Source organism: Mustelus asterias, chromosome 2 (assembly GCF_964213995.1).
Source record: "Mustelus asterias chromosome 2, sMusAst1.hap1.1, whole genome shotgun sequence".
NCBI classification, from domain to species: Eukaryota; Metazoa; Chordata; class Chondrichthyes; order Carcharhiniformes; family Triakidae; genus Mustelus; species Mustelus asterias.
This window is the reverse complement of record NC_135802.1, coordinates 5,085,053-5,111,542: the sequence shown is the minus strand read 5'-3', so window position 1 is coordinate 5,111,542 and position 26,490 is coordinate 5,085,053. Positions and strand designations below refer to the sequence as shown.

General features: G+C 48.2%; 1 protein-coding gene across 1 annotated transcript; it reads right to left on the bottom strand.

Moving 5' to 3' along the window:
• Positions 1–903: 903 nt before the first annotated feature.
• Positions 904–26,144, bottom strand: cfap20 (cilia and flagella associated protein 20). Its single transcript, XM_078230523.1, has 6 exons — positions 25,615–26,144; positions 18,461–18,540; positions 17,975–18,086; positions 17,344–17,532; positions 7,113–7,223; positions 904–1,111 (listed from the first exon to the last, which is right to left on the bottom strand). The coding sequence occupies exons 1-6, from the start codon at positions 25,696–25,698 to the stop codon at positions 1,109–1,111; spliced, it is 579 nt and encodes a 192-aa protein (XP_078086649.1). The 5' UTR covers positions 25,699–26,144; the 3' UTR covers positions 904–1,108.
• Positions 26,145–26,490: the final 346 nt, after the last annotated feature.

Sequence of the window (26,490 nt, the reverse complement as noted above, 5' to 3'; positions counted from 1 at the left end):
GTTGGCTTATGAGGAGAGATTGAGCAGACTGGGCCTGTACTCCTTGGAGTTTAGAAGGTTGAGGGGAGATCTTAGAGAGACATATAAGATAATGAAGGGGCTAGACAGGGTAGAAACAGCAGGATTGTCAATGGAAACAAGAACTAGGGGGCATAGCCTCAAAATACCGGGGAGTCAATTTAGAACAGAGTTGAGGAGGAACTTCTTCTCCCAGAGGGTAGTGAATCTTTGGAATTCTCTGCCCAATGAAGTGGTAGAGGCTACTTCATTAAATGCGTTTAAGTCACAGATGGATAGGTTTTTAGCCAATAAGGAAATTAAGGGTTATGGGGAGCGGGCGGGAACTGAACCCACTATCAGATCAGCCATGATCTTATTGAATGGCGGAGCAGGCTTGAGGGGCCAGATGGCCTACTCCTGCTTCTATTTCTTATGTTCAATCTGTTTACTCTCAATCATCAGCAAAGTGATGGAAGCAGTCATCTATATTGCTATCAAGCAACACCGCCTCGGCTGCTTCAACAGCACCTGCCAGACCCACGTTGTCTACCACCACAAGCATATTGGACCACAGGTTCCCCAAGTCAGACTCAATCACGACTTGGAAGTTATACTGCTATTCATTCACTGGGTCAGTGGAACAGCACTGGTAGCTGTACCTACGCCACTTGGACTGCAGGGATTTAAGGCAGCAGCTTACCACCAATTGGCAAGGGCAGTAAATGTATATTTAGCCAGTAATGCTCACATCCCTAAAGGAACATAGAATATCAGCACCATTTAAACTCAGGATTTGGAAGGGCTGCAATCACTGCCCATCCTGAGAACTACTACAGCCCCTTGAGAACATGTGCCTTACGCCTCAGACCCCCTTGGCCCCTTCAGCAAAACACTGGGACCAGCTCAGGTATAAGAAAGTTTATTTCAGATAAAAGGTACAATATTGAAAGCAAAATCAACAACAAACAGTTTAAATCACTGGGTTTATATTAAATGAAAATATACAAAACATTTACTTTGTGTTTCTCCGCGTTGGGGAAAGTGATGGTACTGAAGAGAGGGGAGGGTGCTGGACTTCTGACAATACACGGAAGCTTCATCCTGCTCCTCACTGTAGAGAGAAATATTTAGGACAGATTTAGATCTCAGCAGTCCTCACCTCCCCAAAGCAAGGGATTGGTGTGTGTAAAATTCACCAACACAATGCTCTTTGCTCAGCATGACTCAGTCATTCCTGTCTGTCCACCCCCGAGTAAGAAGTCTCACAACACCAGGTTAAAGTCCAACAGGTTTAAGAACATAAGAAATAGGAGCAGGAGTAGGCCATCTAGCCCCTTGAGCCTACCCCGCCATTCAATAAGATCATGGCTGATCTGATAGTGGTTTAGCTCCACTTACCCGCCCACTCCCCATAACCCTTAATTCCCTTATTGATCAGAAATCTATCTACCTGCGACTTAAACATATTTAACGAGGGAGCCTCCACTGCTTCAATGGGCAGAGAATTCCAGAGATTCACTACCCTCGGAGAGAAGTAGTTCCTCTTCAACTCTGTCCTAAACTGACACCCCCTTATTTTGAGGCTGTGTCCTCTAGTTCTTGTTTCCTTTCTAAGTGGAAAGAATCTCTCTGCCTCTACCCTGTCTAGCCCCTTCATTATCTTATATGTCTCCATAAGATCTCCCCTCAGCCTTCTAAACTCCAACGGGTACAGGCCCAACCTACTCAATCTCTCCTCATAAGCTAACCCCCTCATCTCCAGTATCAACCTGGTGAACCTTCTCTGTACTCCCTCCAAGGCCAATACATCCTTCCGCAAATAAGGGGACCAAAATTGCACACACTACTCCAGTTGCGGCCTCACCAGTAACTTGTACAATTGCAGCAAGACCTCCCTGCTTTTATACTCCATCCCCTTTGCGATAAAGGCCAACATTCCATTTGCCTTCTTGACCACCTGCAAACTGAGTTTTTGCGATTCATCCACAAGGACCCCCAGGACCCTCTGCACAGTAGCATGTTGTAATTTTTCACCATTTAAATAATAGTCCATTTTACTATTATTCCTTCCAAAGTGGATAACCTCACACTTGTCAACGTTACACTCCATCTGCAGATCCTCGCCCTCTCACTTAGCCTATCCAAATCTCTCTGCAGACTTTCCGCATCCTCCACGCAATTCGCTTTCCCACTCATCTTTGTGTCATCCACAAACTTTGTTACCCTACACTCGGTCCCCTCCTCCAGATCGTCTATGTATATGGTAAACAGTTGAGGCCCCAGCACCAATCCCTGCGGCACGCCACTAGTCACCAACTGCCAACCAGAAAAACACCCATTTATTCCAACTCTCTGCTTCCTGTTAGATAGCCAATCCTCAATCCACGCTAACACTTTACCCCCAACTCCGTGTACCTTAATCTTCTGCAGCAACCTTTTGTGAGGCACCTTATCGAATGCCTTCTGGAAATCTAAAAACACCACATCCACCGGTTCCCCTCTGTCAACTGCACTCATTACATCTTTAGGTTTATTTGGTAGCACAAGCCACTAGCTTTCGGAGTGCTGCTCCTTCGTTAGGTGAGTGGGATTTCAGTTCACAAACAGGGCATATAAAGACACAAACTCAATTTACAAAATAATGGTTGGAATGTGAGTCTTTGTAGGTAATCAAGTCTTAAAGGTACAGACAATGTGAGTGGAGAGAGGGTTAAGCACAGGTTAAAGAGATGTGTATTGTCTCCAGACAGGACAGTTAGTGAGATTTTGCAAGCCCAGGCAAGTCATGGGGGTTACAGATAGTGTGACATGAACCCAAGATCCCGGTTGAGGCCGTCCTCGTGTGCGGAACTTGGCTATCGGGCTCTGCTCAGCGACTCTGCGTTGTCGGGTGTCGTGAAGGCCGCCTTGGAGAACGCTTACCCGAAGATCAGAGGTCGAATGCTCGTGACCGCTGAAGTGTTCCCCAACAGGAAGAGAACAGTCTTGCCTGCTGATTGTCGAGCGGTGTTCATTCGTCCGTTGTCGTAGCGTCTGCATGGTCTCCCCAATGTACCATGCCTCGGGACATCCTTTCCTGCAGCTCACAAGAACACCATCCACCAGTACATACACTTGCAACTCGGCCAACGTTGTCTACCTGATACGCTGCAGGAAAGGATGTCCCGAGGCATGGTACATTGGGGAGACCATGCAGACGCTACGACAACGGATGAATGAACACCGCTCGACAATCACCAGGCAAGTGTTCTCTTCCTGTTGGGGAATACTTCAGCGGTCATAGGCATTCGGCCTTTGATCTTTGGGTAAACGTTCTCCAAGGCGGCCTTCACGACAGTGCAGAGTCGCTGAGCAGAGCCCGATAGCCAAGTTCCACACACGAGGACGGCCTCAACCGGGATCTTGGATTCATATCACACTATCTGTAACCCCCACGACTTGCCTGGGCTTGCAAAATCTCACTAACTATCCTGGCTGGAGACGATACACATCTCTTTAACCTGTGCTTAACCCTCTCTCCACTCACATTGTCTGTACCTTTAAGACTTGATTACCTGTAAAGACTCACATTCCAACCATTATTTTGTAAATTGAGTTTGTGAACTGAAATCCCACTCACCTGACGAAGGAGCAGCGCTCTGAAAGCAAGTGGCTTGTGCTACCAAATAAACCTGTTGGACTTTAACCTGGTGTTGTGAGACTTCTTACTGGTGTTTACCCCAGTCCAATGCCGGCATCTCCACATGATGTCCACCCCCTGCCCAGGGCAGCCGTCAGGTATCTTCCTGTCCCGTCCCATACACAAACATTGAGAGAAAGGAAAAAGCAAACAAGAATGTTGTGGGGTAGATAAATGTTTAAAAAACTGATTAAATATTAAAATAACTGAGTTTTGGAATATCACCCACAATTGGGGGCTTTGTTTTGGCTGGGGGGAGTGATGCACAAGGTTGCATGGTGTAACAGACTGGCAAACACTGGTTTAAACCAACTCCTCTCCCCCCCCCCCCCCCCCCCCCCAACGCATTCAGAACATCGATCTTCACTTCAGGGGTGAGGGAAGCAATACTGGAGGAGTTCCTAACCAAGAGATAGGTGCTGGCTACTTTTACATGAATGGTGGGAGGTAAGTGCACCCAGAACAAGCAGGAAGTCCACTCTCTGCAGCACTGGCCTGATGGTTTTTACAATACTTTCCCCACCAAACACAAACTGAACACAATTTATTATTACATCACCAGCATCTCTCTCTCTCTGCGCCAGTATGTATATCCCACCTCCTGTCAATCTGCCCATCACAGTTAGTAAAGTTGTGCTGGTACCATCACAGCCCTGGTTAATGTCAGGAGGTGGAGATGCCGGCGTTGGACTGGGGTAAACACAGTAAGAAGTTTAACAACACCAGGTTAAAGTCCAACAGGTTTATTTGGTAGCAAAAGCCACACAAGCTTTCGAGGCTCTGAGCCCCTTCTTCAGGTGAGTGGGAATTCTGTTCACAAACAGAACTTATAAGACACAGACTCAATTTACATGAATAATGGTTGGAATGCGAATACTTACAACTAATCCAGTCTTTAAGAAACAAAACAATGGGAGTGGAGAGAGCATCAAGACAGGCTAAAAAGATGTGTATTGTCTCCAGACAAGACAGCCAGTGAAACTCTGCAGGTCCACGCAACTGTGGGAGTTACAAATAGTGTGACATAAATTCTGATTCTAGGATCGCATGATAAAGACTCAGGAGGAAAAAAGCAGAAATATTTATGTGAAATAGTGTGACATAAACCCAATATCCCGGTTGAGGCCGTCCTTGTGTGTGCGGAACCTGGCTATCAGTTTCTGCTCCGCGACTCTGCGCTGTCGTGTGTCGCGAAGGCCGCCTTGGAGAACGCTTACCCGAATATCAGAGGCCGAATGCCCGTGACCGCTGAAGTGCTCCCCAACAGGAAGAGAACAGTCTTGCCTGGTGATTGTCGAGCGGTGTTCATTCATCCGTTGTCGCAGCGTCTGCATAGTTTCCCCAATGTACCATGCCTCGGGACATCCTTTCTTGCAGCGTATCAGGTAGACAACGTTGGCCGAGTTGCAAGAGTATGTACCGTGTACCTGGTGGATGGTGTTCTCACGTGAGATGATGGCATCTGTGTCGATGATCCGGCACGTCTTGCAGAGGTTGCTGTGGCAGGGTTGTGTGGTGTCTTGGTCACTGTTCTCCTGAAGGCTGGGTAGTTTGCTGCGGACAATGGTCTGTTTGAGGTTGTGCGGTTGTTTGAAGGCAAGAAGTGGGGGTGTGGGGATGGCCTTGGCGAGATGTTCGTCTTCATCAATGACATGTTGAAGGCTCCGGAGGAGATGCCGTAGCTTCTCCGCTCCGGGGAAGTACTGGACAACGAAGGGTACTCTGTCCACTGTGTCCCATGTTTGTCTTCTGAGGAGGTCGGTGCGGTTTTTCGCTGTGGCGCGTTGGAACTGTTGATCAATGAGTCTAGCGCCATATCCTGTTCTTATGAGGGCATCTTTCAGCGTCTGGAGGTGTCTGTTGCAATCCTCCTCATCCGAGCAGATCCTGTGTATACGGAGGGCTTGTCCGTAGGGGATGGCTTCTTTAACGTGTTTAGGGTGGAAGCTGGAGAAGTGGAGCATCGTGAGGTTATCCGTGGGCTTGCGGTACAGTGAGGTGCTGAGGTGACCGTCCTTAATGGAGATGCGCGTGTCCAAGAATGCAACCGATTCCGGAGAGTAGTCTATGGTGAGCCTGATGGTGGGATGGAACTTGTTGATGTCATCATAGAGTTGTTTCAGTGATTGTTCACCATGAGTCCAAAGGAAGAAAATGTCATCGATGTATCTAGTGTATAGCACCGGTTGAAGGTCCCGTGCGGTGAAGAAGTCTTGTTCGAACCTGTGCATGAAGATGTTGGCATATTGAGGTGCAAATTTGGTCCCCATGGCTGTTCCGTGTGTCTGGATGAAGAACTGGTTGTTGAAGGTGAAGATATTGTGGTCCAGGATGAAGCGGATGAGATGTAAAATTGCATCTGGAAACTGGCAGTTGTTGGCGCTGAGCACTGAGGCCGTTGCAGCAATGCCATCGTCATGGGGGATGCTGGTGTAGAGTGCTGAGACATCCATTGTGACGAGGAGCGCTCCTGGTTCAACTGCTCCATGTGTGCCGAGTTTCTGTAGGAAGTCCGTCGTGTCGCGACAAAAGCTGGGGGTTCTTTGTACAATGGGTTTCAGGATGCCCTCGACATAGCCGGAGAGGTTCTCGCACAGGGTCCCATTGCCCGATACGATGGGACGGCCGGGTGTGTTTGCCTTGTGTATCTTCGGGAACACCATCCACCAGGTACACGGTACATACTCTTGCAACTCGGCCAACGTTGTCTACCTGATACGCTGCAAGAAAGGATGTCCCGAGGCATGGTACATTGGGGAAACTATGCAGACGCTGCGACAACGGATGAATGAACACCGCTCGACAATCACCAGGCAAGACTGTTCTCTTCCTGTTGGGGAGCACTTCAGCGGTCACGGGCATTCGGCCTCTGATATTCGGGTAAGCGTTCTCCAAGGCGGCCTTCGCGACACACGACAGCGCAGAGTCGCGGAGCAGAAACTGATAGCCAGGTTCCGCACACACAAGGACGGCCTCAACCGGGATATTGGGTTTATGTCACACTATTTCACATAAATATTTCTGCTTTTTTCCTCCTGAGTCTTTATCATGCGATCCTAGAATCAGAATTTATGTCACACTATTTGTAACTCCCACAGTTGCGTGGACCTGCAGAGTTTCACTGGCTGTCTTGTCTGGAGACAATACACATCTTTTTAGCCTGTCTTGATGCTCTCTCCACTCCCATTGTTTTGTTTCTTAAAGACTGGATTAGTTGTAAGTATTCGCATTCCAACCATTATTCATGTAAATTGAGTCTGTGTCTTATAAGTTCTGTTTGTGAACAGAATTCCCACTCACCTGAAGAAGGGGCTCAGAGCCTCGAAAGCTTGTGTGGCTTTTGCTACCAAATAAACCTGTTGGACTTTAACCTGGTGTTGTTAAACTTCTTACTGTAATAATGTCAGGAGTCCAAGTTTAACAACAGACTCACCTTAGCTTTATTCTGTACAGGTAGGTAAAGTTTGAATTCTGCTGGGAGCTCATCCTCAGAGTACAGCCTGTCAGAGAAGTAAACACGGCGGATCCGACAGTTTGCATGAATCTGGGAAGTAAATAGGAAAAGCTTTAACCAGCTTCAGTGAGAATTGAATCAACACACTGCATCTTAACGAGGAAGGATCTGGATCGGAGACACAATGGGTCACAATTTAAGGTTCTAAACTGGAAGAAGGCTGATTTTAATGGAATAAGACAGGATCTGGCCATAGTGGAGTGGGAAGAAACACAGAACCAAAAGGTCCAGAGAACCCTGGACATCGAGAAATACAGGAATGGATAAGGAAAATAAGGGAGGCTCATGGCAGTTACAGGGGGCTCAAAACAGTGGATGCCCCAGAGGAGTATAGAACATGCAGGGAGTGGGTAGGAAAGAAATTAGGAAAGTGTAGAGGGGCCATGAAAAAACACTGGCGAGCAAAATAAAGGAAAATCCCAAGGTGTTTTATAAGCATATTAAAGGAAAGAGGATAACTCGGGGAAAGAGTAGGATCCACAATGGCCATGTGTGTGGAACTGAAACGACTCCCGGCTTGGGTCACTGTGTGGAGACATAGTCTCCCCGTGTCTGCGTGGGTTTCCTCCGGGTGCTCCGGTTTCCTCCCACAGTCCAAAGATGTGTGGGTTAGGTGGATTGGCCATGCTAAATTGACCCTTAGTATCAGGGGACTAGCTGGGGTAAATGCATGGGGTTATAGGGATAGGGCCTGGGTGGGATTGTGGTCGGTGCAGGCTGGATGGGCCGAATGGCCTCCTTCTGCACTGTAGGATTCTATGTAGGTGAGGTATTAAATGAGTATTTTGCATGTGTTCATTATGGAGAAGGATAATGTGGTTATAAAAGACAGGGAGGGGAACTGTGATAATCTGTTCAAGTGTAAGATTGAGTGGGAAGGGATGTTAGCGGCTTTAGGATTGAAAGTATATAAATCCCCAGCCCAGAAGAGATGTATCCTTGGCTGCTGTGAGAAACAAGGGAGGAGATTGCAGGGGCTCTGACACTAATTTTCAAATGCCCTCTGGCCAAGGAGAGGTGTCAGAGGACTGGAGGACAGCTAATGTGGTACCATTATTCAAGAAGGGAAAAAACAGGAAAGAGAAACATAGAAAATAGGAGTAGGCCATTCAGCCTCTCAAGCCTACACTGCCATCCATTTTGATCATGGCTGATCATCCAACTCAGTAACCTGTTCCCGCATTCCCCCAGATCCTTTGATCCTCATCTCAGTTCTAAAAAAACTCACATGAGTCCCGCCCTCTCAGTAATCAGCCAGATAAACCTTCCCAGCACTCCCTCCCAGCAAGAATGTCCTTCCTCAGATTAGGCGACTAAAACTGCACACAATATTCCAGGAAGCCTATGTCCAGTGGTGTACTGCAGGATCAGTGCTGGGTGCCTTGCTGTTTGCCGTGTACATTAATGATCTAGGCGTTAATGTTGGGAGGATGGGTGGGTTGTGATCAGCAAGTCCACAGATGACACGGCAATTGGTGGTGTGGTAAAAAGCAAGGAGAAAACCCTTAGATTACAGGTCGATATTGACCAACTGGTCATCAGCAAAACAGTGGGAAATAGAATTGAACCCTGAAGAGCGAGGTGATACTTTTGGGAGGACTAACAAGGCAAGGGAACATACAATGAATGGTCAGATGCCAGGAAGTACAGAGCACCAGAGGCTGCTTGGGGTGTATGCCACACTATAGGATGGATGTGATTGCACTAGAGAGGGTGCAGAGGAGATTCACCAGGATGCTGCCTGGGCTGGAGTGTTTCAGCTATGAAGAGAGGCTGGTTAGGCCGGGGTTGTTTTCCTGAGAGCAGAGAAGGCTGAGGAGGGACCCGATTGAGGTGTACACAATTATGAGAAACAGATAGGGTAGATGGGAAGAAGTTTTTCTCCTCAGTAGCAGTTAATAAACAGGGGCATAGATTTAAGGTAAGGGGCAGAGTATTTGAAAAAAAACTTTTTCAGCCAGAGGGCGATGAGAATCTGGAACTCTCTGCCTGTGAGGGTGGTAGAGTCGGGAACCCTCAACATTTAAGAAGCATTTAGATGAGCACTTGAAATGCTATAGCATACAAGACTACAGAGCAAGTCTTGTCTGGAAAATGGAATCAGAATAGATAGGTGCTTGGTGGTTGATGCAGACACAATGGCCAAAGGGCCCCTTTCTGTGCTGTAAAGCTCTATGACTCCGAGAACAACCCCAACCTCCCAAGTCTCTTGTTTAGACGGTTTTTAATTAGTTTAAAAGCATTCGGGAAATCCTGAAAGGCTACGTGGCCATGGAGATGGGTGGATTTTAAGAAGGTTCCCTGGTTTCAGTTTGGACCTCATATGGTTTGCAGCTCACACAGGTGTCCTTTTTTTAATATTTCATGGGATGTGGGCATTGCCGATTGGACCAGCATTTGTTGCCCATCCATAATTGCCCCTTGAACTGAGTTGCCTGCTGGGCCACTTTAGAGGGCAGTTAAGAGTCAACCACATTGCTGTGGGTCTAGAGTCACATGTAGGCCAGATCAGGTAAGAACGGCAGATTTCATTCCCTAAAGGACATTAATGCACCAGATAGGTTTTTCTGACAATCGACAATGGTGCCATGGTCATCTGTAGACATTTAATTTCAGATTTCTCATTGAATTCAAATTTCACCATCTGCTGTGGTGGGATGTGAACCCAGAGTATTACTGAGAGTCTCTGGATTACAAGTCCATGACAATACCACTACACCACTGCCTGAGATGGGGCTCATGAGAAGTCCCTGGACAGTTGATAAGATAGCATTAGGAAGCTAATTCTGTGCTGGAGGGGTTTAGGGCTGAGAGATGCTCAGGGAGCAACTTTTAGCTCAGTGAAGCGGGGAGACTACAAGTTGCAGAAACACAGGAACACTGCGAGCTTAGCAAAGCCAGCAGGCTATGTAAGAGTTGGAAACGTGCTGCTAATTAGAAGAGCTATAATTAGAAGAGCACAGCTATGTGGATCTTATAGAACCAGGTCTCAGGAAGAGAGATTGAACCATCAGGAGGGAGTAGTTATTGAGGCATTCCAGATTGGAGACGCTTTTGAGTGAATATTAGAGCTCAAGATAAATATCATAATTGTTTGATTTTTCTGTGTATTTTGTTTAAAACCATGGAATTTTGGGGCTTGGTGATTTTATTTTATAAGTAGCTAGAATTTTGGAACGGATGGTATGTTGCCTACCGGATGCCAAAGTCCGTGACGTCTCAGACCGTGTTTTCCGGATTCTGAAGGGGATGGGGAAACAGTCACAAGTCGTGGTACACATTGGTACCAATGACATAGGTAAGAGAAGGGACGGGGATTTAAAACAGGAATTTCTGGAGCTGGGCTGGAAGCTGAGAGCCAAGACAAAACATGTGGTCATCTCTGGTACGTTGCTGGTGCCACGTGATAGCGAGTTGAGGAACAGGGAGAGAGTGCAGTTAAACATGTGGTTGCAGGGATGGTGTAGGAGGGAGGGTTTCAGATACGTGGATAATTGGAACACATTCTGGGGAAGGTGGGACCTGTACAAACAGGACGGGGTGCACCTGAACCAGAGGGGCACCAATATCCTGGGAGGGAAATTTGATACGGCTCTTCAGGAGGGTTTAAACTAATTTGTCAGGGGAGTGGGAAAAGGAGTTGTAGTCCAGAAGTCATAGAACATAGAACATAGAACAGTACAGCACAGAACAGGCCCTTCGGCCCACGATTTTGTGCCGAGCTTTATCTGAAACCAAGATCAAGCTATCCCACTCCCTATCATCCTGGTGTGCTCCATGTGCCTATCCAATAACCGCTTAAATGTTTCTAAAGTGTCTGACTCCACTATCACTGCAGGCAGTCCATTCCACACCCCAACCACTCTCTGCGTAAAGAACCTACCTCTGATATCCGTCCTGTATCTCCCACCACGAACCCTATAGTTATGCCCCCTTGTAATAGCTCCATCCACCCGAGGAAATAGTCTTTGAACGTTCACTCTATCTATCCCCTTCATCATTTTATACCCCTCTATTAAGTCTCCCCTCAGCCTCCTCCGCTCCAGAGAGAACAGCCCTAGCTCCCTCAACCTTTCCTCATATGACTTACCCTCCAAACCAGGCAGCATCCTGGTAAATCTCCTCTGCACTCTTTCCAGCGCTTCCACATCCTTCTTATAGTGAGGTGACCAGAACTGCACACAATATTCCAAATGTGGTCTCACCAAGGTCCTGTACAGTTGCAGCATAACCCCACAGCTCAAACTCCAACCCCCTGTTAATAAAAGCTAACACACTATAGGCCTTCTTCACAGCTCTATCCACTTGACTGGCAACCTTTAGAGATCTGTGGATATGGACCCCAAGATCTCTCTGTTCCTCCACAGTCTTCAGAACCCTACCTTTGACCCTGTAATCCACATTTAAATTTGTCCTACCAAAATGAATCACCTCACATTTATCAGGGTTAAACTCCATTTGCCATTTTTCAGCCCAGCTTTGCATCCTATCTATGTCTCTTTGCAGCCTACAACAGCCCTCCACCTCATCCACTACTCCACCAATCTTGGTGTCATCAGCAAATTTACTGATCCACCCTTCAGCCCCCTCCTCTAAGTCATTAATAAAAATCACAAAGAGCAGAGGACCAAGCACTGATCCCTGCGGCACACCGCTAGCAACCTGCCTCCAGTCCGAAAATTTTCCATCCACCACCACCCTCTGTCTTCGATCAGACAGCCAGTTACCTATCCAATCGGCCAACTTTCCCTCTATCCCACACCTCCTCACTTTCATCATAAGCCGACCATGGGGGACCTTATCAAACGCCTTACTAAAATCCATGTATATGACATCAACCGCCCTACCTTCATCAACACACTTAGTTACCTCCTCAAAAAATTCTATCAAATTTGTGAGGCACGACTTGCCCTTCACGAATCCGTGCTGACTATCTCGGATTAATCCTCATCTTTCTAAATGGTCGTAAATCCCATCCCTAAGGACCCTTTCCATCAATTTACCAACCACCGAAGTAAGACTAACCGGTCTATAATTACCAGGGTCATTTCTATTCCCTTTCTTAAACAGAGGAACAACATTCGCCATTCTCCAGTCCTCTGGCACCATCCCCGTGGACAGCGAGGACCCAAAGATCAACGCCAAAGGCTCTGCAATCTCATCCCTTGCCACCCAAAGAATCCTAGGATACATTTCATCAGGCCCAGGGGACTTATCGACCTTCAGTTTATTCAAAACTGCCAAGACATCCTCCCTCCGAACATCTATTTCCTCCAGCCTATTAGCCTGTAACACCTTCTCTTCCTCAAAAACATGGCCCCTCTCCTTGGTGAACACTGAAGAAAAGTATTCATTCATCACCTCGCCTATCTCTACTGACTTCATACACAAGTTCCCACTACTGTCCTTGACCGGCCCTAACCTCACCCTGGTCATTCTTTTATTCCTCACATAAGAGTAAAAAGCCTTGGGGTTTTCCTTGATCCGACCCGCCAAGGACTTCTCATGTCCCCTCCTAGCTCTCCTAAGCCCCTTTTTCAGCTCATTCCTTGCTAACTTGTAACCCTCAATCGAGCCATCTGAACCTTGTTTCCTCATCCCTACATAAGCTTCCCTCTTCCTTTTCACAAGACATTCCACCTCTTTCGTGAACCATGGTTCCCTCACTCGGCCATTACCTCCCTGCCTGACAGGGACATACCTATCAAGGACATTCAGTATTTGTTCCTTGAAAAAGTTCCACTTTTCATTAGTTCCTTTCTCTGACAGTTTCTGTTCCCAACTTATGCCCCCTAATTCTTGCCTAATCGCATCATAATTACCCCTCCCCCAATTGTAAACCTTGCCCTGCCGTACGGCCCTATCCCTCTCCATTGCAATAACAAAAGACACCGAATTGTGGTCACTATCTCCAAATTGCTCTCCCACAACCAAATCTAACACTTGGCCCGGTTCATTTCCCAGTACCAAATCCAATGTGGCCTCACGTCTAGTCGGCCCATCCACATATTGTGTCAGAAAACCCTCCCGCGCACACTGCACAAAAACTGCCCCATCCAAACTATTTGACCTACAAAGGTTCCAATCAATATTTGGAAAGTTAAAGTCCCCCATGACAACTGTGACCCCCACACATATCCATAATCTGCTTAGCAATTTCTTCCTCCACATCTCTATTACTATTTGGGGGCCTATAGTAAACTCCTAGCAACGTGACCGCTCCTTTCCTATTTCTAACTTCAGCCCATATTACCTCAGTGTGCAGATCCCCCACGAAGTGCCTTTCCGCAGCCGTTAAACTATCCTTGATTAACAATGCCACTCCTCCACCTCTTTTACCAGCTTCCCTACACTTAGTGAAACATCTATACCCCGGAACGTCCAACAACCATTCCTGTCCTTGTTCTACCCACGTCTCCGTCATGGCCACAACATCGTAGTCCCAAGTACCAATCCACGCCCCAAGTTCATCTACCTTGTTCCGGATGCTCCTTGCATTGAAGTAGACACACTTCAACCCACCTTCCTGTCTACCAGTACCCACCCTTGACCCTGATAAGTGGGATAAGTCAGTGAGGGTGGTGAGGTATTGGGGAAGGTATCAGGGTCAAGGGTGGGTACTGGTAGACAGGAAGGTGGGTTGAAGTGTGTCCACTTCAATGCAAGGAGCATCCGGAACAAGCTAGATGAACTTGGGACTACGATGTTGTGGCCATTACGGAGACGTGGGTAGAACAAGGACAGGAATGGTTGTTGGACGTTCCGGGGTATAGATGTTTCACTAAGTGTAGGGAAGCTGGTAAAAGAGGTGGAGGAGTGGCATTGTTAATCAAGGATAGTTTAACGGCTGCGGAAAGGCACTTCGAGGGGGATCTGCACACTGAGGTAATATGGGCTGAGGTTAGAAATAGGAAAGGAGCGGTCACGTTGTTAGGAGTTTACTATAGGCCCCCAAATAGTAATAGAGATGTGGAGGAAGAAATTGCTAAGCAGATTATGGATTATGTGTGGGGGTCACAGGGTAGTTGTCATAGGGGACTTTAACTTTCCAAATATTGAGTGGAACCTTTGTAGGTCAAATAGTTCGGATGGGGCAGTTTTTGTGCAGTGTGTGCAGGAGGGTTTCCTGACACAATATGGGGATAGGCCGACAAGAGGTGAGGCCACATTGGATTTGGTACTGGGAAATGAACCGGGCCAAGTGTTAGATTTGGTTGTGGGAGAGCAATTTGGAGATAGTGACCACAATTCGGTGTCTTTTGTTATTGCAATGGAGAGGGATAGGGCCGTACGGCAGGGCAAGGTTTACAATTGGGGGAGAGGTAATTATGATGCGATTAGGCAAGAATTAGGGGGCATAAGTTGGGAACAGAAACTGTCAGAGAAAGGAACTAATGAAAAGTGGAACTTTTTCAAGGAACAAATACTGGATGTCCTTGATAGGTATGTCCCTGTCAGGCAGGGAGGAAATGGCCAAGTGAGGGAACCATGGTTCACGAAAGAGGTGGAATGTCTTGTGAAAAGGAAGAGGGAAGCTTATGTAGGGATGAGGAAACAAGGTTCAGATGGCTCGATTGAGGGTTACAAGTTAGCAAGGAATGAGCTGAAAAAGGGGCTTAGGAGAGCTAGGAGGCGACATGAGAAGTCCTTGGCGGGTCGGATCAAGGAAAACCCCAAGGCTTTTTACTCTCATGTGAGGAATAAAAGAATGACCAGGGTGAGGTTAGGGCCGGTCAAGGACAGTAGTGGGAACTTGTGTATGAAGTCAGTAGAGATAGGCGAGGTGATGAATGAATACTTTTCTTCAGTGTTCACCAAGGAGAGGGGCCATGTTTTTGAGGAAGAGGTGGTGTTACAGGCTAATAGGCTGGAGGAAATAGATGTTCAGAGGGAGGATGTCCTGGCAGTTTTGAATAAACTGAAGGTCGATAAGTCCCCTGGGCCTGAAGAAATATATCCTAGGATTCTTTGGGAGGCAAGGGATGAGATTACAGAGCCTTTGGCTTTGATATTTGGGTCCTCGCTCTCCACGGGGATAGTGCCAGAGGACTGGAGAATGGCGAATGATGTTCCTCTGTTTAAGAAAGGGAATAGAAATGACCCTGGTAATTATAGACCGGTTAGTCTGACTTCGGTGGTTGGTAAATTGATGGAAAAGGTCCTTAGGGATAGGATTTACGACCATTTAGAAAGATGCGGATTAATCCGGGATAGTCAGCACGGATTCGTGAAGGGCAAGTCGTGCCTCACAAATTTGATAGAATTTTTTGAGGAGGTAACTAAGTGTGTTGATGAAGGTAGGGCAGTTGATGTCATATACATGGATTTTAGTAAGGCGTTTGATAAGGTCCCCCATGGTCGGCTTATGATGAAAGTGAGGAGGTGTGGGATAGAGGGAAAGTTGGCCGATTGGATAGGTAACTGGCTGTCTGATCGAAGACAGAGGGTGGTGGTGGATGGAAAATTTTCGGACTGGAGGCAGGTTGCTAGCGGAGTGCCGCAGGGATCGGTGCTTGGTCCTCTGCTCTTTGTGATTTTTATTAATGACTTAGAGGAGGGGGCTGAAGGGTGGATCAGTAAATTTGCTGATGACACCAAGATTGGTGGAGTAGTGGATGAGGTGGAGGGCTGTTGTAGGCTGCAAAGAGACATAGATAGGATGCAAAGCTGGGCTGAAAAATGGCAAATGGAGTTTAACCCTGATAAATGTGAGGTGATTCATTTTGGTAGGACAAATTTAAATGTGGATTACAGGGTCAAAGGTAGGGTTCTGAAGACTGTGGAGGAACAGAGAGATCTTGGGGTCCATATCCACAGATCTCTAAAGGTTGCCAGTCAAGTGGATAGAGCTGTGAAGAAGGCCTATAGTGTGTTAGCTTTTATTAACAGGGGGTTGGAGTTTAAGAGCCGTGGGGTTATCCTGCAACTGTACAGGACCTTGGTGAGACCACATTTGGAATATCGTGTGCAGTTCTGGTCACCTCACTATAAGAAGGATGTGGAAGCGCTGGAAAGAGTGCAGAGGAGATTTACCAGGATGCTGCCTGGTTTGGAGGGTAGGTCTTATGAGGAAAGGTTGAGGGAGCTAGGGCTGTTCTCTCTGGAGCGGAGGAGGCTGAGGGGAGACTTAATAGAGGTTTATAAAATGATGAAGGGGATAGATAGAGTGAACGTTCAAAGACTATTTCCTCGGGTGGATGGAGCTATTACAAGGGGGCATAACTATAGGGTTCGTGGTGGGAGATACAGGAAGGATATCAGAGGTAGGTTCTTTACACAGAGAGTGGTTGAGGTGTGGAATGGACTGCCTGCAGTGATAGTGGAGTCAGACACTTTAGGAACATTTAAGCGGTTATTGGATAGGCACATGGAGCACACCAGGATGATAGGGAGTGGGATAGCTTGATCTTGGTTTCAGATAAAGCTCGGCACAACATCGTGGGCTGAAGGGCCTGTTCTGTGCTGTACTGTTCTATGTTCTAATTTTAAACTTTGGCTACATTGAACTATGACTGGTTTCTAACCAGATTATAACACACTGTACTCCCTCATCCCTGCAACCATTCGCGTAAATCTCCTCTGCACCCTCTCTAAGGCTTTAATTCCCAAAGCTTGCTTCCCAGAATCAAACACAACATGTTCTACTTTTAAAAAGACACTATTATGTTGGCAGTAAGCACAGAAAAGCCGTATATTATTTAAATGGAAAGCGAATGCAGAACTCTGTGATATTGAGGGTGTCCTGTTATAGGAATCACACAAAGTTAGTCTGCAGGAGCAGCGAGTGATTAGAAAGGCAAATGAAGCGTTGGTGTTTATTACAAGGGGAATGGAATATAAAAATAGGACGTTTTACGGCAGCTGTACAGGGTGTTGGTGGGAGCATATCTGAAATACTGGGGACAGTTTTGGTCTTGAGGGGCCAAATGGCCTACTCCTGCTCCCAGCTCCTCTGTGCCTATTTAAGCAGTTAATAGGCCCCAGCACCAACCCAACCCCACCCCACTGCTTAATCCTGGCATCCCACAGCCTGGAAATAGCAGCAATTCCTCTGCTCCTGCCATTCCTCCCAACACTCCCCCCGCCCTCTACCCCATCTCAGCACAGTCCTCCCTCCCCACCTCAGCACAGTCCTCCCTCCCCACCTCACCTGCACTCGCAGTGTCTCGATGTAATTGGTACCATAGGCTCGGCGGGTGAAGTCGGACAGGTTAAACTGAATCTGATTCCAGCCATCGTCCAGCCTCATGGGCATGGTGCAGATGAAGGGCTTCACTCGAGTTGTGCTCTGGTAATTACTGGCTCGGAAACGCCGACGGACATTCTTATCGTCCAGAACCTGGGAAAATACAGCACAGGCAGTCAGGACTGAGTGGGGGCGGGGGGTGTCAGGCAGTCAGGACTGAGTGGGGGGGGCGGGGGGGTCAGGCAGTCAGGACTGAGTGGGGGCGGGGGGGCGGGGGGGGGTGTCAGGCAGTCAGGACTGAGTGGGGGGGGCGGGGGGGTCAGGCAGTCAGGACTGAGTGGGGGGGGCGGGGGGGTCAGGCAGTCAGGACTGAGTGGGGGGGGGGGTGTCAGGCAGTCAGGACTGAGTGGGGGGGGCGGGGGGGTCAGGCAGTCAGGACTGAGTGGGGGTGGCAGGCTGTCAGGGTTGGAGTGTTAGTCTGACACAGTTTCACAACAGTCTGAGCACTCACTGTGTCTCCCCCACCCCTCCCCTGCCTTCCCCACGTGGTCCGCTGTCCTGGTGTCAGGATTGAGGGCACAACCTTCACTCTCACCTGGACTTCGAAGGTGAAATATTTCTTCAAGTTCTTGATGATCATCACCAGGAAGGGCAGCTTGATACCCAGAGTCTTCTTCGGATCTGCCGGGCACGTGATGTATGTGGTGCTGGAAGGGATTGGGGGTCATAGTTAGTATCAGCTCAGACTCATACTGAAGCTCAAAGCCGTGTCCCACAAATCTGCAAATAGATTCCGAATAGACAGTTTATCCTGTGAGACTATCCGGATTAGTCTCCGGGGAGGGACACAGTTATTAATGTTCAAACTCACCTGGGCTGTAATCTTCAAATCCTAACCAAACCTTCAGAATATTACCAGGGATTATTCTACTCCCAACATCCTTGATTGCCCCAAGCACATCCCCCCCCCCTCCCCCCACATGAGAGTGAAGGAGGGGGCTCTCTGTGTGACTGAGCTCCTAATTCAGGTTACGAGGGAGCTCACTGCCAGATTAAACGGAACAGCATCTGCACAACTCACCTCACATTAGTTCCTTCAACCTCCAAAACCAGAGACTGGATATCATTGTCTGTAATTCTTTTTATGTGGCCGTTCCTCACCTAGAACGAAATAGAATTGCAGCATTATTACAGTGCAAAGACATTCAAATAAAACCAGGCTCCTGCTCTGTCCAAGATTGCAAGAAACTACAAAGGACCCAATGTAGCCCAATCCAAACCAGCCTCCCATCCACTGACTCTGTCTACACTTCCCACTGGTCTCGGTAAAGCAGCCAGCATAATTAAGGGCCCCACGCACCCCGGACATTCTCTCTTCCACTTCTTCCATCGGCAAAAAGATACAAGTCTGAAGTCATGTACCAACTGACTCAAGAGCAGCTTCTTCCCTGCTGCTGTCAGACTTTTGAATGGACCTACCTCACATTAAGCTGATCTTTCTCTACATCCTAGCTATGAGTGTAACACTATATTCTGCACGCTCTCCTTCTCGATGAATGGTATGCTCTGTATAGTGCACAAGAAACAATACTTTTCACTGTACACTAATATATGTGACAATAATAAATCAAATTAAACCTTAAAATGGATTTCTTCTTTCAACTCAATTTTATGGTTATGGGCATCGCTGGCTGGGCCAGTATTTGTCGGCCAACCCTAACTGCCCTCCATCCCAGAGGGCATTTGAGAGTCAACCACATTGCTGTGGATCTGGAGTCACATGTGGGCCAGACCAGGTAAGGATGGCAGATTTCCTTCCCTAAAAGGACAATAGTGAACCAGTTTAGTTAATGGCTTCATGGTCATCATTCAAGAATTTTACTGAATTCAAATTTCAACAGCTGCCTTGGTGGATTTGAACCCAGGTCCCCACATCTTGCTGAGTCTCTGGATTACTAGTCCAGCGTCAACACCACTATGCCATTGCCTCTCCTCCTGGGTCCAGAGTTTCCGATCTGGCAGCAACTAGTATCAAAAGTGAACATGCTGTAGACACTTTACATTATATTAATCAGTCCAATTGAACGAAAGTAGATCGTGTCCTCACTGGCTGTTACACAACAAGACAGCCACAGTCACTTCACAGAGGGAGAGTAAGCACTAAGCAGGAGCTGAGGAAAGGTAAACATACTTCCTGTTCACTGAAGCATGAAGATGGTGACTGATTTGATTTATTATTGTCACATGTATTGGGAAACAGTGAAAAGTATTGTTTCTTGCGCACTATACAAAACATACTGTTCAGAGAGTACGTAGGGGAGAAGGAAAGGAGAGGGTACAGAATGTAGTGTTACAGTCATAGCTAGGGTGTAGAGAAAGATCGACCTAATATATGGTAGGTCCATTCAAAAGTCTGACAGCAGCAGGGAAGAAGCTATTCTGGTGTCGGTTGGTACGTGACCTCAGACTTTTGTATCTTTTTCCCGACGGAAGATATGGAAGAGAGAATGTCCGGAGTGCGTGGCACCCTTGATTATGCTGGCTGCTTTGCCGAGGCAGCGGGAAGTGCAGACAGAGTCAATGGATGGGAGGCTGGTGTGCGTGAGGTACTGGGCTTCGTTCACGACACTTTGTAGTTTCCTGCGGTCTTGGACAGAGCAGGAGCCCATACCAAGCCGCCATACATCCGGATAGAATGCTTCTGTAAAAATTGGAGTCAAAGCAGACATGTCAAATTTCCTTAGCCCCCTAAGTAAAGACATTGGTGAGCTTTCTTAACCATAGCGCGGTGTGGAGGGACCAGGACAGGTTGTTGGTGATCTGGACATCCAGAAACTTGAAGCTCTCGACCAATTTCCACTTAATCCCCGTTGATATGGAAAGGGGAATGTTCTCCACTACATTTCCTGAAGTCGGTGACTATCTCCTTCGTTTTACTGACATTGAGGGAGAGATTATTGTCATCCCACCAGATTCTCAATCTCTTTCCTGTACTCCATCTCGCCATCATTTGAGATCCAACCCACTATGGTGGTGTCAACAGGACTGACATGTCCTGATGGAATTCCCCAGCGCAGTTGATACCTCTCCCAGCACTGACAGGGAAGGGGGAGGGAGCAAACGGCACAGTAACCCAGGTTCAGTGGCGCTACAAGGCAGTGTTACTGCTTCATGATAACCAGCATTGAGAGATACAGAAACCCAGTCAGCCAGAACTGAGCAGGGAGCACACAGTCCTCCTTCCAGCCAGATGTAGTCACTGCAGTTCACTGCAATAAACCTAGGTGAGAAATAGCCAGGGACTTGAAATGTTAACTCTGTATCTCTCTCTCCACAGAGCTGCCAGACCTGCTGAGTTCATCCAGCACTTTCTGTTTTTATTACAGATTTACAGACAAAGAGAATTTATTTTCACCAAAGCACAGAGCATAATTCTGTTAATGTTTACCATTGGAAGTTGCTCCAGCAATATTCCCCATCTAACTTTGCCATGTCAACCAGCTCAACATAGTTACAGGCTCCAGTGACTGGGTGGCTCTGAGGAGCCAGTTTCAGAGGTTGCCACCAGAATTACAGCAGCAGACAGTGAAAATGTATTTATTTTGTTAGTGTCACAAGTAGGCTCACATTAACACTGCAATGAAGTTACTGTGAAAATCCCCAAGTCACCACACTCCGATGCCTGTTTGGGTACACTGAGGGAGAATTTAGCATGGCCAATTCACCTGACCAGTACGTCTTTCGGACTGTGGGAGGAAACCGGAACACCTGGACAAAACCCATGCAGACACGGGGAGAACGTGCAGACTCCACACAGACAGTGATCCAAGCCAGGAATTGAACCCAGGTCCCTGGCGCTGTGAGACAGCAATGTTAACCACTGTGCCACCCTGCTTTTCTTCAGTCACTGCCAGCCTTCAGTGGCAGCCCCTGCCTGCCCTGGCTTACCGACACTGTGGTGATCATTAACAATGCCCTGACTACCCCAGCTTGTTCAGCACTGGGGAAAGGACAGGAGGATCGCAGCTTAAACTGACCTAACAGAGACAGGGCTTTAACCAACCTGCACGAGGTATCAACATTGGACAATGGGCCTCCTGGCACAACCCAGCTTGGGGTGATATAACCTTCCCCCAGATACATTGCTAACCTGGCCGTGATATCATAATGTAAAGCTTACAGAAAGCACGTGTCAATCTGGGGACTGAGTTCTTGTCCAGCTTTGGAACAGAGCAGAGCAATAATCAGGTTAGACCAGATCCCTCCTGCTCCAGCCTGTGTGTTCTGTGCCTTCTCACTTTCATTTCACCAACCCGGATTATGGTGACCCCGGTAGCTTAGTGACTATTCTTCAACCCAATAAAATCCTCAACATATCAGACCAGCTCCATCCAAGGGATTACTGACCAGAATATCTTACATCAGTGCTTTCCTCCCTCACCATGTGCTCCAAACAACTCCTCATCCTCGATGAGATCAGCCTCCAACATGTTACCTCTCCTCTTATCCTCCCTGGTCCATATTCACGGCCACTCCACAGTCCTCTATCTCACATGGTCTCACTATAGCCACTGTACAAATCACAGGCAAGGCCAATTCTCTTCACTTCTTTCATGTGATGGGAGCATCACTGACAAAACCAGCTTTTGTTGCCCATCTTTAATTGCCGCTGGTCTGAATGCCTTGCTAGGCCATTGAGGGCAGTTAGGATCATCTCTAAAGCTTCTCACTGTTCCAGGATCATCTTAATAAATCCCTCTTCCCCACCTGTAACTCCTATAACAATTGAGAGGAGATCATGGAGCTTTGTCACTAAGATTGAGACAATGGAAGCAGCTGTCTCTGCTGCTTTCCTCCCTTCCACCAGCTCACAGAAACTAGAAGCAGGAGGAGGCCATTCAGCCCTTCAAGCCTGTTCTGCCATTCATTTTGATCACGGCTGATCACGGAATTAAATACCCTGATCCCCCTCCCCCCTGATCCCTTTAGCCCCAAGAGCTATATCTAATTTCTTCTTGAAATCCAACATTTTGTCCTCAACTACATTCTGTGGGAGTGAATTCCACACATTCACCACCCTCTGGGTGAAGAAATTTCTCCTCACCTCAGTTCCATAAGGTTTATCCCTTATCCTCAAACTATGATCCCTAGTTCTGGACTCACCCACCATTGGGAACATTCTTTCCCAATGTTAGAAAACATTGTTAGAATGATCAGTTTTTATGAGATCCCCTCTCATTCTTCTAAATTTCAGTCAATAAAATCCTAACCGACTTAGTCTCTCCGCATATGACAGACCTGCCATCCCAGGAATCAGCCTGGTAAACCTTCGCTGTACTCCCTCTATAGCAAGGACATCCTTCCTCAGATAAGGACACCAAAACTGCACACAATACTCCAGGTTTGGCCTCACCAATGTGCTATACAATTGGAGCAAAACATCCCTATCCCTATACTCAAATCCTCTCGCTATGAAGGCCAACATACCATTTGCCCTTTTTACTGCCTGCTGTACCTGCATGCTTACTTTGACCCACCTGGCCAAACCTCCTCTAAATCTCCCCCTGCCCGAGACCTAAACTCACATTATTCTCTAGTTTCTCTTCTACCTCGCTCCTGCTCACCATATCCATGAGACCCACCTCCTGCTCCCTTGATATAATTCCCATGATACTGCTGAGCAAAGCACCCTCCTCCTGGTTTGCATGTTAAGCAATATTAACAGTTTCTTCCTGAAGGAAGTGTCCCTCTCTTTGAATCTGCCAACATCATCCCCCCTCCTCAAAACAAAACAAACCTGAGGCCCCACTGTTGTTGCAAATTACCATTCCATCTCTCAAGTCTTTGAATGTGTTGTCACCTCCCAGATCTGTAGCCACCTTTTCCAGGGCTCCATTGAATCACAGAAAGAAGCCACTCTGCCCATCATGTCTGTGCCTGACAAAAAACGTGCCACCTAGCCTAATCCCACTTTCCAGCATTTGGTCCATAGCCCTGCAGGTTACAGCACTGGAGGTGCCAACTCCAGATACCTTTAGCTAAGGGTTTCTCTACTACCCTGAGAGTTCCAGACCCCCACAACCCACTGTGTGAAAAGAAAATCCTAATTTCCCCTCAAATCTTACCAAAAGGGCTCTAATTTAAAAGTCACAGAAGATGCTATGTGCCTGTGAAAAGAGGAAAACCCTCTCGCCCCATCCATCCGCAATGTTTAACACGTTTGACCACACCGTCCACCTCTATTTATCTTTACAGATGCAGGTTCTAAACCCCTGCAGCTTAGATCCTTTTTTATTGATTCATGGGACATGGGTGTCATTGGCTGGCCAGTATTTATTGCCCATCCCTAATTGCCCTTGGAGGGCAGTTGAGAGTCAACCACATTGCTGTTGGCTTTGCAGGCCAGACTGGGTAAGGACGGCAGATTTCCTTCCCTGAAGGCCATTAGTGAACCAGATGGGTTTTTTTGACAATCAACAATGAATCATAGAATCCTACAGTGCAGAAGGAAGCCATTCGGCCCATTGAGTCTGCATCGAGCACAATCCCATCCAGGCCCTATCTCCATAACCCCATGCATTTACCCTAGCTAATACCCCTGACACTAAGGGTCAATTTAGCATGGCCAATCAACCTAACCTGCACATCTTTGGACTGTGGGAGGAAACCGAAGCACCTGGAGGAAATCCACGCAGACACTGGGAGAACGTGCAAACTCCACACAGACAGTGACCCAAGCTGGGAATCGAATCTGGGTCCCTGGCGCTGTGGGGCAGCAGTGCTAACCACTGTGCCACCCAAATTATAATTTAAATCCAAAGTCCAATTCAAAGTCTCAACAAGTGAGACATTCCAGATCCAAGCTGACAAGACAGGCATTGCACTCGGGCTTGATCTACTTGATCCAAGCTGATTGGAGCAGGCACTGCACTTCCTCCAAAGCTTGATCTCATTTGTATCTTAGCCAAAAGGCCTAGATGGGACTTTAGAAAATTGCTTCAAATGAAGCCTCAGCGGAACCTCATGACTTCAACCAAATGCAGGACTGCCGATACCACACTTGATCTTAGCCAAAAGACCGAGAAGCGAAAATGGTTTCACGGTCATCAATAGATTCTTAATTCCAGATATTTTTTATTGAATTCAAATTCCACCACCTGACGTGGCGGGTCCCATCAACGTTAGCTGAGTTTCTGGATTAATAGTCCAGCAATAATACCACTTGGCCATTGCCTCCTGGTGATGCTCCTATTCGCCCCACTCTCCTACGTCCATCCTTCACCCCGTTAGCTTCTGAAACCCCCATAACTCTGAATTGTTACTACACAGGAGGCCATTCGGGCCATCATGTGGTGTACCAGCTCTCCAAGCTAGCATCACATCTCAGCGCTGCTCCCCTGTACACCGGCATGTTGAGTCCGTTCAAGTGAGTGCCCAACGCCGACTTGAACGCCTTGGCTCCTTCCAGCCACTCACCGACCGACATCTCACTCTCTCCACGCTGCTTTAATCTGCGTTTCGCTCACTGAGATCCTCCTTAAAACCTCCCTCTTTGAAACTACAAAACGGCGTGAATGTAGCCCAATCCATCACACAAACCAGCCTCCCATCCATTGACTCTGTCTACACTTCCCGCTGCCTCGGCAAAGCAGCCGGCATAATTAAGGACCCCACGCATCCATGACATTCTCTCTTCCATATTCTCCCAATGGGAAAAGATACAAAAGTCTGAGGTCACGTACCATCCGACTCAAGAACAGCTTCTTCCCTGCTGCTGTCAGACTTTTGAATGGACTTACCTTGCATTAAGTTGATCTTTCTCTACACCCTAGCTATGACTGTAACACCACATTCTGCACCATCTCCTCTATGAACGGTATGCTTTGTCTGTATAGCGCGCAAGAAACAATACTTTTTACCGTATGTTAATACATGCAACAATAATAAATCAAATCTTTGACCAACCCTTTGCTGATCTGACCCAACATCTCCCTGATGGCCACTCACTGGCTCACAGGCGCTACATAAACGCAGCTGGTGGTTGTATAGTTTGACTGGGGAGGGGGAATCGAGCTGCTGCTCCCCCATTGCCGGGGGGAAGAGACACATCCCGCCCGGCGCCCAGGACAGCCCGAGGCCCGGGGGAGGCCTGAGGCCTACCTTCCCACACCACCCCCCCCCCCCCCCCCGGGCCTGGCGGTGGCGCCTCGGCCTCTCCCTCCCCGGGCCGCTCACCTTCTTGTCCCAGATCTGCAGGGGTTTGCTGCCGATGCTGTAGAGGATGGAGAGGAAGCCGCTCTGGAAAGTGTTCTTGAACATCTCTGAGCCCGGGGAGCCGCCGCTCCGCTTCCGGACAGAGAGAGAGAGAGAGGGGGGAGCTTCCGGCCGCGCCGCCCCGCGCACCGATCCGGGGGGAGGATCCCGGGCTCTGGGTCCGGGGCCTGTCAGACGGGACCGAGGGGGGGAGTCCGGGGATTCGGGGCCTGGGTGTCGGTGCCGGGCTGTCCGGGCTAGGTGTGTCGGTGTCCGGGCTCAGGCGGCTATCCCGGGTCTGGGTGCCGGGCTGTCCGGGGTCTGAGCTCCGGGATTCCGCGGCCTATGAGGCGGGAGCGGCCTCGAGCTTCTGTTTGCAGAAGCAGCCGCCGCGCCTGCTCCAGGCCGGTCACTATGGGCCGTTGCCATGGCTCCCGGTTGCTAAGGGCAGTTGCTATGGCCTTCCCCCCTGTGTGTTTGCGGCCCGGGTTGCCTTGGTACTCCCCGCCCTCCCATTGGTCAGAACAAGTCCCGCCTCCCCGCCCCGCAATCTGCATAGCGCCGCCACTGGACAGACGCGAGCAGCTCATTTGCATGGCGGGAGGACGTTCGCCGGCAAGTGGCCAACCCGGTGACAATGAGGTGGGCCCACGTGGATGCCGCGGTGGTGATTGGACGGTCCATCTGCAGACCACGCCCACATTCCACTGCTGATCTGCATAAAGCCCGCCAAGCCTGCCACGTGTTTTGTGTTTTGTGGTAACGGAGCGGCTTGTGGTGAATTGGCATGGAGCCTGGTTCAGTGCCAGTTAACCCCATAACAACCAGGGCAAATCACACATTAACCCCATAACCGCC